The sequence below is a fragment of the Microtus ochrogaster genome, chromosome 2 (assembly GCF_000317375.1).
Source record: "Microtus ochrogaster isolate Prairie Vole_2 chromosome 2, MicOch1.0, whole genome shotgun sequence".
Classification (NCBI taxonomy): Eukaryota; Metazoa; Chordata; class Mammalia; order Rodentia; family Cricetidae; genus Microtus; species Microtus ochrogaster.
The window spans coordinates 94,880,871-94,900,827 of NC_022010.1; the positions used below are offsets into that span (position 1 = coordinate 94,880,871).

The window sequence follows — 19,957 nt, forward strand, 5'->3', positions numbered from 1 at the left end:
TGTATACAATATTCTGTCTGTGTGTATCCCTGCAGGCCAGAAGAGGGCACCAGACCTCATTACAGATGGTTGTGAGCCACCATGTGGTTGCTAGGAATTGAACTCAAGACCTTTGGAAGAGCAGGCAATGCTCTTAACCTCTGAGCTATCTCTCCAGCCCCTTAGCAGTTCTTCATAGATAAATTTATAATTATGACAATAGAGCCAGGTGTACTATGTGTCTATGTCCTTAACTAAAACCCAAGTTTCCAGGTGAAGAACACAAACTTCTAACTTATTTTTATTCCATTAATTAAATATAGCTGGGCATGGTGGTACGTGCCTTTAATCCCAGAAGTAGGCAGGTGAATTCAAGGCCATCCTGGCCTATAGAATTCCAGGCTATCTAAAGCCACAGTGAAACCCTATCTTCAAAAACAAAAACAAATAAACCTCATACAGAATACTAAACTTCAAAAACAAATTAAATTCTTTACAACCTCATCCATAAGATCCAGCAATCTGTCCTACTGGATAAATTTGTAAAATCCTGCATTTCAGCACACACATGGGTAAGATTTCTATTCGGGATTATCCTCCATAGCTCCAAGAACTTTAGTACAACTTGGTCTTATCAAGGCTCTAAGAAAGATACACATGTGTAGACCACTGACCTCTAATATTCAGCTGAAGTTCCTCAGTGAAGAATGTTTTGGGGTCCTTATTTGATATCTCAATAGCTGTCTCTCCATAAGTAGGATTCTCTGGCATAAGTCTGAACAGATGATAGAGTAATTTATTCAAACTCTTTGTTTTCCTAAGGTACATTGAATACAGAGCACGAAGCTGGTGGAAAGCAAAGAATGTATTAGTAAAGTCAACTAAGCCAAGACAAAAGACAAACTCTAACAGACTACTGTGCTCCATGAGCTGCATCTCAACACGGTGCTCTACTTGTGCTGTAGGGCAGAGGCAGAGCACGACCATGCACTGAGACGGGAGTCTCATCCCTGGCCCCAACGAAACAGAGAGAGTGCTGGGGGCTCCAGTGCAGGGGCCTCCTACAAAGGATACGCACATCTTTATTTCCTAAGATGACACGACATGGTACTGCACATTTCCTCACAAACCAGCAATGCCATTATTAGATGTATGCTTCTAATATTTTTCTCAAATCATTTTCCCATTCTTACAGCCAAACTGGTTTGTAGGTTCTATTTGAGTCAAGATGTGTAGTTGCTATTCCCCACAGATGACTAACTCACACCCTCCCACACATTTCTTCCACACCACAGTCTTTAATCTTGCAAATTCCTGAGAAAAACTAATCTCATTTTCAAGATTAACTTTATATCAAATATTATAGCATTCTTTTAGAACAGAACACACGGATGAGTAACCCAAAATGTCTTTAATTGTTTACCACCAAACAGGAAATTCTATATAAAAATATGGATTTATAGTCCCTCTTAAAATTAGGAAAATCTGGCACCCTGGGAGCACCCCAGGACTCTGTGTGATTCCCATGTTTCATAACTACTTGTCTCTCAATAACGCAGCCTGCGCTTCCCACATCGTCACTGCTCTGGTCTCTGCAACAGTTCCATGAGGACTCCTTTCTTTGTGCCACAGCTCACACCAGAGCTCTAAGATCTGGAGCTGGTTCTGTAGGCATGCTGACAAAACACCTTCACAACGAAGACATCTAGACACAGAAATGGTGTGGGAAGTCCTTCTGTCTATGTGTTGCTTTTATTGGCTAATGAATAAAGAAGCCAATGACTTAACAGAACATAGCCAGGCTGGAAGAGAGAGCGAGAGAGCGAGAGAGCGAGAGAGCGAGAGAGCGAGAGAGCGAGAGAGAGAGAGAGAGAGAGAGCAGGCAGAGTCAGCGAGACTCCATGAAGCCACCAGAGAAAGATGCAAACCGTCAGCCGGAACCTTGCCAGTAGGCCACAAGCCTCATGGTGAAATATAAAATAATAGAAATTATTTTTTTAATAATTTAAGATATAAGAGTAAGCTAGCAATATGTTTAAGCAATTGAACAGTGTTGCAAATAATATGGTTTCTGTGTGATTATTTCGAGTCAGGGTAGCCGGGAACAAACAAGCGGCCTCCTACTACAGAGACCCTTTACAGAGTATTCAAGCTGTACAGCACCCAGTATGCCAGCGCAGGCATTAACATGCCTAAGGGAGTACGGCACATGACTTGTGGCAAGCACCTCTGCTGAAAATTAATCAGGAGAGAGCAATCAAATGAACCCAAATTGTGCAACACAAAAACAAAGGGTTAATTGCTTTTGTAAAGCATCCTGATGTCAATGCCATATTTTCAAATAATAAACAGATAAAAGTAAATACAGAGGTCAACAAGATGGCTCACTTTGACAAGCCACACAAGCCGACATCCTAAGTGCATTCCCTTCTGTGTGCTCTATGGTTGATTCCAACACTGCATTAAAAACTGCACAGGTGTCAGCCGGGGCGGTGGTGGCACACACCTATAATCCCAGAACTTGAGGGGTAGAGGCAAATGGATCAGAAGTTCAAGGACATCCTAGACTACTTCATGAAATTGAGGCCAGCCTTGGCTACATGAAACTGTCTCAAAATACAAACATCAAGGTGTAGTTGGTTATTATCCCCCCCCCCGGCTCTTTTGTTCCTTACTCTTTGGGGACAGGGGGTACCACCCAGCTCCCAAATAAATCACACAGAGGCTTATTATTATTCATAAATGCCCGGCCTCAGCTTGGCTTGTTTCTTAAATTATCCCATCTACCTTTGCCTCTGGGCTTTTCCCTTTCTTACTTTTACTCTCACTCCATGACTGGCTGTGTGTGAGTGGCTGGACACTAGCGTCCTCCTTTCCTTGTTCTCGTATTCCTTGATTTCTTCTTCCCAGATTTATTCTCTCTGCCTCCCAGCCCCGCCTATCCTTGCTCCTGCCTACCTACTGGCTGTTCAAGATCTTTATTAAACAATAAGACACTTTAGTCAGGCAAAGCATCATAGTTTCACAGAGTTAAACAAAAGCAACCAACATAAAAGAATGCAACATATCTTTGCATCATTAAGACAAATGTTCCACAGCATAAATAAATGTAAATAATATCTTAAAATAATATTCCACAACAACAGAGGGTTACATAAACAGCTCGATGGTTCAAAGTGTGTGCAGCTCTTCCAGAGGATCTTAGTTTGGTTCCCAGCACCACGTCAGGCAGCTCATAACTGCCTGTAACTCTAGTTCCAGAAGCTCTGGGTACCCACCGCTCACTACCACTACATATATACATAATCAAAAATTAAGTAAAGCCTTTAAGAAAAATCAGATAAAAATTCTATCTCTGTGGGTGTGATTTTTATGTATTATTGTTGCAACAGTTTGAAAGCCCAGATGTGATGCTGGCCTATCTCTGTCACCCCAGCACTTGGGAAGGTAAGGCAGAAATACTGTCATACTGCCACAAGCTGAAACTAGCCTGGGCTAAACAGGAAGTTCCAAATCAGTCTGGTCTGCACAGTGAGACATTAAAAAAAAATTAAAAAAAAAAAAGCTGGAAGGAAGGATGGCTCCTAAGTTCAGACCACCTGCTGCTCTTGCAGATGCAGGGCAGCTCACAGCCTCCAGTCCCTCCAGCTACACAGGACCTGACATTCTACGCCCTCTTCTGGACTCCAAAGGTGTCCACAGTTACAAGCTCATACCAACACACAAACATACAGAAATCAACATGTTTAAAGCACTGGATAGAAGTTCATGTATTGGAAGGATTAATACTGTGAAAATGGCCATCCTGTTATAAGCAGTCCACAGACTCAACACAATCCCCATCAAAATTCTAACACAATCCCAGAAATTGAAAAAAAGATCTTCAACTTCATGTTGAAAAACAAACAAACAAACAAAAAACTGAGAATAGCTAAGGCCATCCCGAATAATAAGAGAACTGCTGGACAAATCACCATCCCAGAGTCCAAGTTGTATCATAGAGCTATTGTAATACAAACAGCATGGTATTGATATAAAAATAGATATGTCTATCAGTGGAATGGAATTGAAGATCCGGGAAAACACTCCACATACCTATGGACATCGATTTTTAATAAAGCAGCCAATAGTACACATTGGAAGGAAAAAAAAATATCATCTTCAACAGTCTTTGTCAACCTGTTATCTGCATGTAGAATGAAATAGATTCATATCTATCACAATGCAAAAACCTCAACTCCAAATGGACCAAAGACCTTGACAGAAGACCAGATATGCTTATTCTGATAAAAGAGTAAATAGGGAGCCAGGCAGCAGTGGTACGAGCCTTTTGTCCCAGCATTGGGGAGACAGAGGCAGGTAGATCTCTGTGAGTTCAAGGCCAGCCTGGTCTACAAAGCACAGAGAGTCAGGGCTACACACAGAGAAACCCTGTCTCAAAACAAAAGAGAAAGAAGAAAGAGAGAGAAAAAATAAAATAATGGTTTTGAATTTATTGACACAGGAAAGGGCTTTCTGAACAGTACACTAATAGCACAGGCACTAAGATCAACAATTAATAAATGCATGCAGGATGTTGCGGGATATTTGATCACATTATGTGAAAGGTGCCTTCTGATTAGTTTAATAAAGAGCAGAATGACCAATAGCTAAGCAGGAGAGAGTAGGTAGACTTCTGGGAAGAGAAACACAGAGGATGAATCTAAATACATGGGAGACACTGATGTGGGAGGGTCATATATCAATCTGTTGATTTCATTGGTTAAGTAATAAAGAAACTGCTTGGCTGGCCCTCATAGGTTAAAACATAGGTGGGAGGAGTAAACAGAACAGAATGCTGGGAGGAAGAGGAAGTGAGCTCAGACTCGACAGCTCTCCTCTCGGGGGCAGACACCTCAGAGAGACACCATGCTCCCAGCTCCCGGGAAGATGCACGCGATGAAGCTCCGACTCAGGATGGACGTAGGCTAGAATCTTCCCAGTAAGACCGGTGCTACATAGATGATTAGAAATGGGCTAAATTAATATGTGAGAATTAGCCTAGAAGAGGCTAGATAAAAATGGGCCAAGCAGTGTTTAAATGAATACAATTTGTGTGTTGTTATTTCGGGGCATAAGCTAGCCGGGGTGCTGGGGGCGCAGCCCCGCTGCTCATATTACCAATTACAACAAGACACCAGAGAGACATGGAGGAAATTGGACACACATAATAGAAGAGAGGTAAAAAGACACATGGCAGAACATAGATAAATAGAAATAGGTTAATTTAAGTTATAAGAGCTGGCTGGGAACAAGACTAAGCTAAAGGCCAAGCTTTCATAATTAAGTTTCCTTGTCTTTATTTGGGAACTGGTGGTTCAAGACCATCTGACAAGAAAGACCTATTACATGGAACCTCATGAAGCTAAAAAGTTTCTGCACAGCAAATAACACAATCAATCAGGCAAAACGGAAGAATGGAGAAAAAATCTTTACCAAATATACATCTGATAAAGGGTTAGTATCTAGAATACTTTACAAAACAAAAGGACATCAAGAAACAACCCAGTTTTAAAATGGGGTATGGAACTAAACAGGAGTTCTCAAAAGATGAAATACAAGCAGCTGAGAAACACTTAAAGAAATGTTCAATATCTTTAGCCATCAAGGAAATGCAAATTAGAACTATTTTGAAATCTCATCTTACCCATAGTCATAATGGCTAAGGTCAATAAAAGATGCCGGTGAGGATGCAGGGGAAGAATACTTATTCACTGCTGGTGGGAGTGCAAACTTGTACAGCCTCTACAGAAAGCAGTGTGGATGTTTCTCAAAACGCTGAAAATTGATCTACCATTTGATCCAGCTACCCCACTGCACGGCATACCCACATCTTACTACAGAGACATTTGCTCATCCATGTTCATTGCTGCTCCATTCATAATAATCAGATTTTGGAAACAGCCTAGACGTCCATCAAATGATAAATGCACAAAGAAAATGTGGGTGCACTTTCCCAGTGGAATATTATTTGGCTGAAGTTTACAGGTAAATGATGGAGTCAGAAACAAGTATCCTGAGTGAGTGACCCAGACTCAAAAGGGCAAATATTGTATGCTTTCTATTGTATGTGAACATTACCTTTTAAGCTTTAGATATGTGTGTTTCAATACAAATAACCAAAAGTTATGTACCTAATAAGTGACCAAGGGAGGAGAAGATCTCCCAAGGAAGAGAAAAATCAATAGAATATAGTGTTATAGAGAGATAAAGACATAGGAGGATTATGGGGAGGGGGATGGAAGATAAGTATAAAGAAATAAATATGGCCAGGCGGTGGTGGCGCACGCCTGTAATCCCAGCACTCGGGAGGCAGAGGCAGGCGGATCTCTGTGAGTTCGAGACCAGCCTGGTCTACAGAGCTAGTTCCAGGACAGGCTCCAAAGCTACAGAGAAACCCTGTCTCGAAAAAACCAAAAAAAAAAAAAAAAAGAAATAAATATGGAGAGAGAAAACACTAACAGCCTTTTTGAAAAGTCATATGGAAAACTACTATTATAGAAGATAATAGGAATTTGGATGGAGTAGTTACCATATAAATGGAGAGAGAAGGGCCCAACCAGACATTATATGCCAAGTAAAACCTCCAGTGCCAGGAATCGGTTACATTTTCTTGAGTCAAAGGGGTTCCACCGACCCTCTCATACAGTATAGGCTATTTCCACAACCTGATGGTAAGGCCCCATTGTTGAAGATATGACTTAAGTCAAGAAACATGGAGGAATGGAGTCAGTGGCCAACCATAAGTTTCCCTCCTACTGCATAGGGTCCATGGTCTTGGACCTACAAGAGCAACCTGCTTCCATGACGTACTATACGATAGTGCCACAAATTTTATGGGAGTAAACAAACTTTTTTCTTTTTTATTTAAAGCCTACTCCCTAAGATAGAACCCATACCTGCCTGACACTGCCAAGGTGGCCAAGAACATCAAACTAGAAAGGTCATGGGCAGGCCCAGGAAAATGGCACTTTTATTCTGCTGAAGGAACATAACAATAAAATGGCTCCTAATGACATACTGCTTTAATATTAATTAGATCAGTGTATCACTCAGCCCCCGGCACAGAAGCTTCTTCCTTGTAGTAGATGGTAATTAACAAAGAGATCTACCACTGGGCAGTGTGCAGAGTGAGAAAGTTCGGGGAACTCGGCCCTAAGTGGGATTCTTTATCAAACACCTCCCCTCAAGGCTCAGGCATGTATGTGAAGAGGCAGGAAGACGGTAGAGCCAGAGGTGAGCGATGAGTCATCCAGGCACAGCAGGGCACACAATGAAGTCACTGACACTGGGACAGTACGCACAAGAGCTACACAGGTTCAAACCAAAGCCCAGCTCAGAAAAGGGGAAGCCATTTGTGATTGATATCTGCAGGGAGAGTAAAGTCAGTTCTCTCCTGTGGAGAGTCACTGTGCATATCTGCTATATTTCAGGGCAGGCCACACAAAACAGACTCCAGGGTTTCTGGTGGGGGGGGGAGAAGTTGGGGGAGGAAGAGTAGGGAAGGTATGGGGACAGTTGTGGGAGGGAAAAGAATATGATTAAAATATATTGTCTGTAAATTTTTTTTTCTTCTCTCTCTCTCTCTTTTTTTTGGGGGGTTTTTTGAAACAGGGTTTCTTTGTGTTACACTCCTGGCTGTCCTGAAACTCATGCTATAGACCAGGCTGGCCTTAAACTCACAGAGTTCTGCCTCTGCCTCTTGAGTGCTGGAATTAAAGGTGTGCACCACAACCGCAGGGCACCTGTACATTTTTTAAACCTATTTATTTATAACTTATTTATTTTATTTCATGTGCATTGGTGTATTGTCTGCATGTATGTCTATGTGAGGGTCTCAGGTCCTCTGGAACTGGAATCACAGACAATCGTAAGCTGCCATGTGGGTGCCAGGAATTGAATCCTGGTCATCTGAAAGAGTAGTCCGTGCTCTTTACCACAGAGCCATCTCTCCAACCCAACTTGTAAATTAAAAAAAAAAAAAAATAGAAAAGGAAGTTTATCAATCATATCAATGACCACAATAAAAACATGACTATGACCCAGAAAATTCCCCTTTGGGGTTGATGATGCAAGAAAAATGAAAATTTATCCTCACAAAAAGACATACACACGAGTCACAACAATATTTAACGACAGCCCAGAAGTGCCAATATCCTAAATGCTTATCAACAGAAAATGTGGTACCACACACAGCAGAACACTCTCCAGCCAGACATGGTGGTCCACATGAATTCAAGCCTGGCTACACAGGGAACAAACCCAGGCAACTTAATGAGATGTGCTATGGAGCCCCTGGAGGAGGAAGAGGCTGGGGGATGACTGCTAGGAGCCACAGTATGGACTGGGTGCTAAGCTCTGAGGATAACAGCAGCTTCCTAACTGCAACTAATCTAACACATGAAGTCTGTACTCCACACAGGGGAATGTCACTAAAAAGCTACGAAACGTGTACGGGAATGGTCCATGACACCCCATGGATCTGTAACTGTTATGTTTGATGCATCTGTTAAAATAGCATACTTCTAACAACTGGAATAAAATGCACATGGGTTTGTTTCCACTTCAGTCCAATGTGCCAAGGGTTTTTTGAGAAGATAAGATAACCCACAATTACATTTTTTAAACACTCTCGATTCATTTCAGAATTCAGCTCATTGGAATAATGTATTGTGTCACTCTGACTGTTCCCATTTCAGGCTCAACAGGAAATGCTGCTGGTCACGCACAGGACCCACACAGGACCCACACGGGTCTGCACCAGATAGGGTCCTAGAGCTAGAAGTTGGCACACACACACCCTAACCCAGAAGCTATTTCCAAATGATAAACCATGTGCAAATGAAAAAAAATTAGTTTTCTCTAAGAAAGTCCTACTGAAGAAACAAACTGCTCTTAAGGGTAGGTCCCACGCCAGCAGCAGATGACCAACAGAAATGAACTCCATGGCATCTTTGGAGGGTTTGTGTTTGTTTTTTGTCTCATAATGTTAAGTCAGGGCAGTCTGTTGTTGCTGTTTGTTTTTTGCTTTTTTTTCTTTTTCTACTTTGCAGGTCCTTTGTGTATATATTATGGGTTTCAGTTTTCAGATTTTACTGGGATTCCTGAGTGTGTAAATATGTATGCATGTTTCTGGCCTTTTCTTGATTGCTTTGTCCTATTCTAATTTAATCCCAGCACTCTGAGGTAGAGACAGGCACAATCCCTGAGTATTCTAGGACAGCCTGATCTACAAAATGAGTTCCAGGACAGCAAAGGCTATACAGAGAAGCCCTGTCTCAAAAACAAAAACAAAGACAAAAAAGACAAAAAAAGTGTACAAACTAATATATTTGTACTAAGGCATGGGTATAAACAACAACAAGTACAATTTAAAAATTCGGAAAAGAATATCAAAAGCAGTTACGTACACTTTGAACAAGAAGTCCTCAGCTGAGCATTTTTGTGCTGACACTAACAGAGACACCAAGGCTGATTAAACTAGTCTGACATTGAGATGAAAGTGAACACCTTTAATCCCAGCACTCAGGGGCCTCAGGCAGGATAAAGATCATGGCTCACAACTGACAAAAAGAGGGGCTTTTGTTGTCTGCTTATTCTTAGATAAAGTGTGAGTGTTCCTGAAGAAATAAAAGGTAAAATTGTACAGGATAGCACACACCTACAATGCTAGACTTGGAGAGGCTGAGGCAGCAGATCTGAGTTGAAGTCCAGTCTGGATTACACAAAGAGATTCTACCTGAAGAATGAAAGAAGGAAAGAGGATAACAGAGGCAGAGAAGCAGGAAAAGGAGGGGGTGAAAGACAGCCATCTCTCTTCTGAACTGTGAGCTAACAGTGACATCTAGTGGCCAATGCAGTAACTGAATACTATTAGGCTATTTCACTGGGTGGACACAGAGGCCATACAGCTCATGACACTGGGTAGTCTTTCGAAGCCTGTGGTTTTCAGTGATGTAGCAAGTGAATCTCTACAGTAAGACGGTGGTTTCCAAGCTGGGAGGTGGTGGTGCACACTTTAATCCCAGCACTCGGGAGGCAGTGGCGGACATGAATTCAAGGCCAGCCTGGTCTACAGAGTGAGTTCTATGGCAGCCTGGGCTACAAAGAAAAGCCCTGTCTTGAAAAACAAACAAACACATGAGATGGTGGCTTCTAGAACTGCAAGACCTAATTCCAATTCTCTAAAATCATTGCTAGTACAAAGTCAAATCATAAAAGGATCTTTTCCTAAAGTATAGGAGAAAAAAATGGTCCCCACCCATTTCCAGGATCCACTCTGGGGGAGCGGGGGGGGGGGGGGGGGACTCCGTGCATTTGGAAGAGTAAGAAAGTAGCAACAGGGGCTGAAGAGATGGCTCAGGGGTTAAGAGCACTGACTGTTCTTCTAAAGGACCTAGATTCAATTCCCAGCACCCACATAGCTGCTCACAACTGCCTGTAACTCCAGTTCCAGGGAATCCAACACCCTTACAGACATACTGGTCTGTTGGTACAGGCAAAACACCAACGCACATAAAATAAAAATAAATATTAAAAAAAAAAAGTAACAACAATTTTGACCGCAGGTAATGACCCTGGCTGGTCAGGGTTTGATTAAAACGTAGGGCATCCTCACTGTGAGTCAAAAAGACAGGAAGGTTCTTTGAGAAAGACATGTCAGCACAACAGTCCAAAGTCGTCACAGGGTTTACTTCATAGCACCCCACCACTCCAAAGATGTCCTGGTTCTATTTACCTGAGACGAAGCAGCTTTGAAGAAAGTAAGTATTAGTTTCCACGTAAGGAGGTACCCCAGAACATAGCAGAAATCCTCGCTCAGCGGCTTAATGGTAACGATCTGCCCCACAGGAACACAGCCCAGGACGTTCTCCAGCAAGTCCTCTTGAGTGCTAAGAAGAGACATCAGTGCTGCCGGCGGTGACCTGGGAGACAACAACAAGTACCATTTACTTGTCTCCCAACAATTTACTTAAAAACTAACAAGCATTGAAAAATCCTCTATTTTCCAAAAACATGTTCCCATGCTATAAAAACAGACACTAGAGGTCAACACCTGATCACTAGCCCTCTAGCCTGGTTCTTTCATTTTTGTGCAAGTTTCCCCTGTGGGCTTCCTGCTGCTAGCTCATGAGCCTAGACTTAATCCAAGTTTCTGCCATTTCATGAACCAAGCATTCCTATTCTTGTCATTGCTATCTTACAAATATCAGGTCTGAACTCGCTTTCCATACTGCCGTCCAATACTGCTATCTAACTTTTGGAAGGGTTCCACCTCAGGTTGCTTCTTTTGTGCTTTACCTCCTGTAGAATTAGCAGGTGGCATACCATGGCCTAAACCCTTAATGATTCCATCTTCCCAGGCTATGTGTGGCATATGCATGCATTTGCCCAGATCATATGCATGTGGAGGCCAGCAGAGAACATCAGGTTTCTTCCTTTATCACTTCAGACAAGGTCTCCTCTCTGAACCCGACACTTGACATTCACTGTTTAGGCTACTCTGGCTGGCAGTAATCCCTGGGCACCTGCCTGTCTGACACCCCTGCCCTCAATCTTGAGTTAACAGGCACATGTGGCCATACTTGGCTTTTAAGCAGGTACTGGGGATTTCAACTGGGGTGCTCATGCTTCACGGAAAGGGTTCTTACCTACTGACCCAGCTCCCTGGCCCAATAACACCATTTCTAACACCATCTCTTATCCTGCTCCTTAACTACTGCTATAGCTCTTCCACTATATCCTCCCTGCTTTGTACAGCATAGTTTGTTTTGACTCCCACTGAACAAATGAGAACTACTTGTGAGCTTACTATAGTCCAGGAAGCATTTTGGGTGATATGGGAGGTGGAGCAGGGAAAAGAAATTCTTTCTCTCATAGAGTTTGCTGAATAACTGAATAAAACAGCGACACACACTCACCATTTCCCATGTACATCTGAACAGTCACACTTTGGTGTCTTTGCCCAGTGTACTTGACACACACTATACAGTATACCACAGCGCAGCAGCATCCACTAGATTGCAAGCCCCCTATAGTTGGACTTTCCTCTGGGCTGCCAGCTCACAAAAAACGACATGGAGACTTATTATTAACTATAAAAGCTTAGCCTATAGCTTAGGCTTTTTCCCAACTAGCTCTTATAACTTAAGTTAATCTGTTTCTATTAATCTACATTCTGCCATGTGGCTCAGTTACCTCTCCTCTGTTCCGTATGTCCAACTTCTTTAGTGTCTCGCTGTGTCTCCCCACCTTTCTTCTTCCCAAAGTTCCTCTCTCTCCCACAAGTCCCACCTATTCTCTCCTGCCTACCTATTGGCCATTCAGCTTTTTATTAAACCAATCACAATGACACATCTTCACACAGGGTAAACAAATACTCCACAACAGCCCTTACCAAAAATAAAGTGCTTACTAAACATTGTACTTACCCCTCTGCACTTAAATTCTGTGAACAAAACAGGGCTCAACAGATAACTGAACTACCTCACTATTTCCACAGCTACCACATAGCCAAAGAAAGATTTTATGAACTGGAGCGCACACAACTATGTTCCACAGCAATTAAGAGAGAAAGTATGGGGTCTGGTGATATGGCTCAATAGTTAAGAGCACTGTATGCTATTGGAGAGGACCAAGATTTGAGTCCTGGCACCCACATGGCAACTCACAATCATCTATCAACCTCAGTTCCAGGAGGACACTCTTTAGCCCTCCGAGGACACTGATATATATATATATAGCACCCATTCAAGTAAAATTACATTTTTTGTTTGGTTGGTTGGTTGGTTTTTCAAGACAGGGTTTCTCTGTAGCTTTGGAGCCTGTCCTGGAACTAGTTCTTGTAGACCAGATTGGCCTCGAACTCACAGAGATCCTCCTGCCTCTGCCTCCCAAGTGCTCGGATTAAAAGCATGCCCCACCACCGCCTGGCATAAAATTATTTTAAAAATAAAGAGAAAGTAGTTAACATGAACTTAGGATTTCATTTGCCCTATGGAACTTCCAAAACTTATGCATACAAAATTATGCATACATCATTAGTACAAATTCTGAAGTCAGAGGATTTTTGAGCTTCTTTATAAGAATCTGGCAAGCCAAATTATAAGAGGAAAATGGGACTGGGGTGACTTGGTGGGCAAAGCACTTACTACACAAGCCTAGGGACCTAAATTTGGATCCCAGAGCTCATGAAAGGCTCTATGCAGCAGCACATTTCTTTAGTCCCCACCCTATAGAGCAAGATGGGAGGTAGACAGGAGAGTCCCCAGGGCAAACTGAGGCAGCAAACAGGCGACTATCACAGACAAGACGGAAAGTGGGGACCAACACCCAGCATTCCCCTGTAACCTAAACATACAACACAGCACACGGTAAGCACACACTCAAAAAAAGTGAAATGAAAGCAAACAAGGCAAAAAGTCTTACAAGGAAGGTTCTTCCTCTTCATCTCCATATGACTTCAGATTATCCTGGTCATACTGCGGGAATTCAGGCATCAGTCTGAGAAGCAGAACGCCATTTTTAAACACTTTTTAACAAATTGTCTATTGTTAACTTGTGCTTTAGACCAAAAAGAAATACTATGTGGTGAGTTTATCTTTCAATAATTCTTTTCCAAAATAACTACTTCTGGTCAAGATTATATAAACATGAATTACACAGGGACAAAAATGATAAAGTCAAAAACTTGTCCTTCCTATTACTATCCAGTCTCCTTTCATTTCTAATTTTCTTTCTTTTTTTGTTTTGTTTTTTGTTTTTTGAGACAGGGTTTCTCCATAGCTTTGGAACCTGTCCTGTCTTGGAGCTCACTCTTATAGACCAGGCTGGCCTTGAACTCAAAGGGATCCACCTGCCACTGCCTCCCAAGTGCTGAGATTAAAGGCACCACAACCACCCGGCCATCATTTAATTGTTTTAAAGATTAAAAAGTACAAGTCAGGCTCTCGGCATGATCACCACCATCATGGACATGAGTCACGTGCAGCCCATCAAGCTGGCTATGGTAACCAAAGTGCTGGACGGGACCGGTTCACAGGGGCAGTGCACACAGGAGAACTTAAGGGAACAGAACAGTTGAGATGGAGGAAAAACAGAGATGAGAGTAAGGAAAAAGATATTTTGGTTGAGGGAGCCATTATGGGGCTAGCAAGAAACCTGGCACTAGAGAAATCCCCAGGAATCCACAAGGATGACCCCAGTTAAGACCCTAAGCAATAAAGGAGAAGGTGTCCGAACTAACTGTAGTCAGACTGATGAATACCTTAAATGTCACCACAGAACCATCCGCTCCTGGAAACAGAGGCAAAGACCTGCATCAGAGCTGGATTGAGCTCCCAAAATCCAGTTGAAGAGCAGGCGGAGTGAGAATATGAGCAAAGAGGTCAAGACCATTCTGGGTACACCCACTGAAACAGTTTACCTGAGCTAATGGGAGCTCGCCAACTCCAGCTGGACAAGGAAACAGCAAAGGTCCAAACTAGTCCCTCTGAATGTGGATGACAGTTGTATGGCTGGGGCAGACTGTGGGATGTTTATCCTTACTGCTTGTACTAGCTTTTGGGGAACCTATTCTGTTTGGATGGATACCTTTCTCAGTCTAGATATAGTAGGGAGGGCCTTGGACCTTCCCCAAAGCATGTGCCTTACCCTCTCTGAGGAGTGGATGGGAGGGAATGAGTGAAAACTGGGATTGGTATGTAAAATGAAAAAAGATAGTTTGTTTTCTTTTAAAAATTATAAAAACAAAGTGAAAAAACTGTAGAAAAAAAAAGTACAAGTCAGCAGTTGAAAGGTGGCTCAGTGAATAAAAAAGCAAATGCAATACGCAGCATGTTTTAGAGACTAAAGTGGTCATTCGATTGAAGCTGTCTTACTTGTAGAGCATGTGATAAGCAGCAATTTGCACAGGTCTGGCTCTGAAGAGAAGCAGTGGGGTCAAAGTATTGAGCAAGGTCTGGAGGTGCTCTGGCAGGTTTGTCTTCTGGCCGGCCACCAACTTCACAGGGAGCTTGTGACTCAGCAGCTGGTCCTTCGAGATGTATGTTAGTGTTTCACACATGGGCTTCAGCATTGCATTCTGAAAGGACGTTTCAGACAGGTCTTTGTTCTCTCCTGACATCAAAATGAAGAAACATACATGTCAAACACAGCAGCGTAAGTGCACCGATCAAATCAAACATCATTTATGAAAACTAGATACAACATTCAGAAAAGACCTGACAGTTGAGGGTAACAATTATGTTTTCACTGCCCTCAACTGTTATAATGGCCTCTACTGCATGCCTTTTAAAGGGGTTCTAGCCATGTGCTCTGCGCAATCATCTATCTTAGCCTGCAGTGGTCTCTGGATACCAAGCCCTCTTTCTCTGGGTCTGCACCATGAAGCATCAGCATGCAAGCTGACGAATCCAATCCTCCGAGAATCCAAGCTTATTTAAATTCTTCAAGTCACTCTGGTAAGTATCATTATTATGCCCCTTTGCACTTACCTACAGCAGTCACCAAAAGAGGTAAAAGCAAACTGTGGATGCCTTTAGAAAAAAATTCTTTCCACTCGCTGATCAGATTTACAGGAAGATTGCCAACAGTATCTGGAGTTACTGAGTCAAAAAAGGCACTGAGATCACAGGCCAGATCAAAGCTGACACAGGCAAACAGTTGCACAAGTGGAACAGAATACAATGCCTGATTCTCACTGGTCGTCTAAGGAAACAATAGAGATGAAATAGATAAGCGGGCTACTACCAGAACACCACAAATAATACAGGATGGAGGAAGAAGAGAGAGGTGGAGGAGGAAGGGAGGGAGGAAGACGAGGAAGAGTAGAACATAGTTGCTGAAGCATAGTTCAAAAGAAATTCATGTATATTTACATCAGAACAGCTTTCAAAATTAAATACCAAGAAATTAACAATAATTTATTCTGAAATGAACTTTTTAAACTTGTAAGGTATAGAAGGAAATAGTATCTTCATTTGCCATGTATACATCAACTACACATGCTTTAAAGCTCTACAAGTCAAACATTAAGTTATCTTAGAATAAAGAAGTTTAGGATGAGATGGGAGCTTTTTTTTTTTGCGGGGGGGGGGGGGCAGAAAACCAACACCAAAAACACCAATTTTTTTTTCCTTCTCTTTTTTCTTGTTTTTTATTTTTTTTTTTTTTTTTTTTTTTTTTTTTTTTTTTTTGGGGGGGGGTTTCTCTGTAGCTTTGGTGCCTGTCCTGGAACTAGCTCTTATAGACCAGGTTGGCCTTGAACTCACAGAGATCCGCCTGCCTCTGCCTCCTGAGTGCCACCACCACCCAGCTGGGAGCTAAATTCTTAACTCATACAGCTTTAACCAGCCAAAGCAGATTCAGACTATATCAGGCCTGACATCACAGACGTCACAAATTACTATTTTTCTAGTTGCTTTGGTTCATGAAAAAAACACAAATTCCCTGCTCAATATTTTCTTTTATCTTTTATAAATTTTATGAAATTTTATAAAATTTGTAAAATATAAACAATTTATAAATTATAACTTACAAATAGTTTATAATTGTAAATAATTTCTAAAATATAGTTTATTTAAATTTATAAATTATGAAACAAACCTATAAATGTTTATTTTTTACAAATTACTTTGCTCATACGTCACAGCATGCTTGAAAACTAATCACACCCAGTTGAGCAGTGATGGTGCACGCCTTTAATCTCAGCATTGAGGAGTAAGAGGCAGGTGATTTCTGAGTTTGAGGCCAGGCTTGTCTACAGAGTGAGTTCCAGGATAACTAAGGATACACAGAGAAACCCTGTAAAGAAAGGAAAAGGAAGGAAGGAAAATGAATGAAAGAAAGAGAGAGAGAGAAAGAAAGACCCCAAACAATAAAACAAACAAACAAAAAAGCTTGCCATGATAAAACTGAACCTGAAAAGGCTGTGTTACAAATACTGAATTAAAACAAGTTAAGGGAAGATTTTAAATACAAACTGGCACCTGGAACTCATAAAACCGCTATCCTTTTTCTGGCTTATCCAGTAATACCTAGTTCAGGAACATCTACAAAGTATTCTAAATATTTTCTTCACAAAGGAATCAATTACAACCATGCTTTGAATACAAAGTAAAGAGGTGAGGACACATCCAGTTCGTTTACCTCCAGCCAAGCCAGCATGGAGCACATGATGAAGTCCCATTCACTCTCCGCTAGAGGGTGTGAGCAGTACTTCAGAAACAAGGAAAGGAAGCGCATGATCTCTATGTTTATACCAAGGACCTCCGGACTTGCTTCTGACAGATTACTGTGATAAAGGCAAAGACATTCGATTAGGAAGTAATCCAGGTATGCATAAATGATATCTTAAATATTCACTAGAATTTTGTTAAGTCAAAAAAATTGTAAATATAAGCCAGGTGGTGTATGCCTTTAATCCTAGTACTCAGGAGGCAGGGGCAGTGGAGCTCTGTGAGTTCCAGGTCAACTTGGTCTACAGAGCAAGTTCCAGGACAGCCAGGATTGTTACACAGAGAAAGTCTGCCTCAAAAAACAGAAAAAAAAAAAAAATGTACATATAAAATACAGAATCTGGGCCCACATTTCGTATGAGAGAAAATAAAGTATTACCTACCAACTGAAAAGAAAAATGTCTTCATGCTGTTCCTTCCAGCTTATTATAATTTTTAATATACCATGCAAGAGCTGTTTGTCATCTACACTTCTGGTTTGCAGGCAAGAATTGAAAATGGCAAGATGTCCAAAAGCCCCTAAAGGAAATTTCAGAATGAAAAGAAAAATATATTTTAAACAACGTCTATAAACAAAAGTCACTTTGGAAAGCTAAAAATGTAATGCACAAGCTGCTGATTCTAAAAAGCTTGAGCCTGGAGTGATACAGATTCCTGCAATCCAGCACTTCGGAGGTGGAGGCAGGAGGATGCAATGTCCAGACAAGCCTGGCCTACACAACACATCTATTTAAAAGGTATTTAGTAAAGAGTCTACAAATGACCTTTGCAATGCTATGGCAGAAGTGTGTCTCCATGCCCACCCTGCATGTAGTCCAGAACAGGAAATGATAAGGGAAGGCAACAGGAAATGCATTGCACTGAACTTTAAACTGGCCTTTTCGATTTTTCTATATATATTTTAAAAGCCAAATCTTTCTTGCGCAGTGCCCAGTTTAACTCTAAAAAGAGCTATGTGAGTAAGGCCGCCTCACTCAGCTCATCAGCTTCTCTCCTAAGGAGCCTATTTCCTTTTTTTGTTGTTGTTGTTTTCTTTGAGACAAGGTTTCTCTGTGTAGCTTTGGAGCCTGTCCTGGAACTAGCTCTGTAGATCAGGCTGGCCTCAAACACACAGAGATCCACCTGCCTCTGCCTTCTGAATGTTGGGATCAAAGGCATAAGCCACCACCATCCAGCAGAAACCTACAATTTCAAAACCCACCTTCTGATTATCCAACATCTTTTGTTCCCAACTTTACGTTAAATGTCAGCTAAATGGAACTATCTCCACTTATCTGCTTCTGTGTGCCAGAAAGGCTCTTTCCAACATGCATACATGGTCTAACACGAACCTTCAACACATTATTCAAGGTACTTCTTTTTATAAAACTGACACTGATACTGGAAACAGTGGCAACTCCCTCCTTTCTGCCATTTCCCTTGCAGTATACAGTGCTCCGCTACAAGCAGTTACAGCAGGATGTAACATGACCTCTGTTTTTCTACAATAGAAACTGCACAGAGAGGCTTATTAAATCAATAAATACATGAGCTAACACAGCGCAGAGTTCAAAAATGTTCAAATACTATAAAAACTTTTCTTGTACCTTTATATATTCAATCATGAGTTGACTAGGGAGAAAAGAGACATGGCTTTAAAGTTGTATGGGTGGAAGATTCAGGCTATAGCCGCTCAGTGGTATCTACTTATGTCTTGCATGCAGAAAGCCCTAGATACCTCAGTACCACATGAAAAACAGCCATATCTAGAAAATAAATGATTATAGGGTACTTCTGGATATACATTTTTCCACAAGGCTCTAGCACTCCTGTTCCAAAAAGAGGCAACAGTCACTCTTCCAGGTATTCATCCTAACAATTACCATCTTGGCTAGTAACAAAACTGTAAGGTGGAAATACTTATTTATATTTGAGGAACGAGCTCAAATGTACTTTGTCACTTGTACCTTTGGTTTTACATATTAAGAAATTCTTAATTAAACTCAAGAAATTAAAATGATATATTACCCAGCAACTAACCATTAATGCTGCAAAGGTCTTCTTTAGTCCATCCTAAAAAAGCAGGTATACATTGAGCACTAAATTCTTTCTTTTCTTCTTTAGACAAAAATGGACAGAGACTCTGGATGGTATGTAAATTACCTTCTGTTAGAGGGAAGAAACTGTTTAGAGAGAAAATATTAATTACAGTCATTCAATAATCACAGCTCTTTCACAAAATTCTGTTATTCAGACTACTCTAAAGGAAAATAAGTCTAATCATAATCCTTGTCCAGAAAAAAGAAAACATTAGACTGGTGATTGCTAATTTCAAATGGCTATTTTTATTTGTTGCTTTTTATCTTTTCTGCTTATTTGAAGTAAACATATATAACTTTGGTATGCTGATCTTTTATCTTTTACTGCTGGTGGACTGGACTGTATACAGTCTAGTAGCAGAGTGTGTTTACCCGGCATTCACAAAGCCCTGGGATCAATGTCTACCATCAAGAAAACAATACAAATAAAACCCCAAAACTTATTATACAGAACGGTATCAATGGATGAACAGGGTATATATGTGTGTGTGTGTGTGTATACATATATATATATATCTGTGTGTGTGTATATACACACACATTGTTATTTTCATCCTTTGTATTACTTCATATAAGTGAATCAAGTTATCTCAAGTAAAATTTCTTAATTTTTTTTTTTTTTTT

At 41.2% G+C, this 19,957-nt stretch overlaps 2 protein-coding genes across 4 annotated transcripts in view; one reads left to right on the forward strand and one right to left on the reverse strand.

Moving 5' to 3' along the window:
- N6amt1 (N-6 adenine-specific DNA methyltransferase 1) overlaps positions 1 to 1,711 on the forward strand; it is a 25,067-nt gene extending 23,356 nt beyond the window's left edge. Inside the window, exon 6 of one of the 2 annotated variants that reach the window (XM_026787148.1) lies at positions 802 to 1,711. In XM_026787148.1, the coding sequence (XP_026642949.1) occupies positions 802 to 851 (50 nt within the window). In that variant the 3' untranslated portion in view covers positions 852 to 1,711. The remainder of the gene's footprint in view (positions 1 to 801) is intronic. The other variant, XM_013353400.2, reaches the window with a different exon arrangement.
- Positions 1 to 19,957, reverse strand: part of Ltn1 (listerin E3 ubiquitin protein ligase 1) — a 63,255-nt gene that overhangs the window by 8,379 nt on the left and 34,919 nt on the right. For both annotated transcript variants that reach the window (XM_026787140.1, XM_005345304.2), the window contains 8 exons: positions 19,275 to 19,417; positions 17,639 to 17,774; positions 17,167 to 17,311; positions 15,513 to 15,726; positions 14,898 to 15,135; positions 13,447 to 13,521; positions 10,757 to 10,943; positions 654 to 825 (listed from right to left, as the gene is read on the reverse strand). In XM_026787140.1, coding sequence (XP_026642941.1) covers positions 654 to 825; positions 10,757 to 10,943; positions 13,447 to 13,521; positions 14,898 to 15,135; positions 15,513 to 15,726; positions 17,167 to 17,311; positions 17,639 to 17,774; positions 19,275 to 19,417 — 1,310 coding nt within the window. The remainder of the gene's footprint in view (positions 1 to 653; positions 826 to 10,756; positions 10,944 to 13,446; positions 13,522 to 14,897; positions 15,136 to 15,512; positions 15,727 to 17,166; positions 17,312 to 17,638; positions 17,775 to 19,274; positions 19,418 to 19,957) is intronic.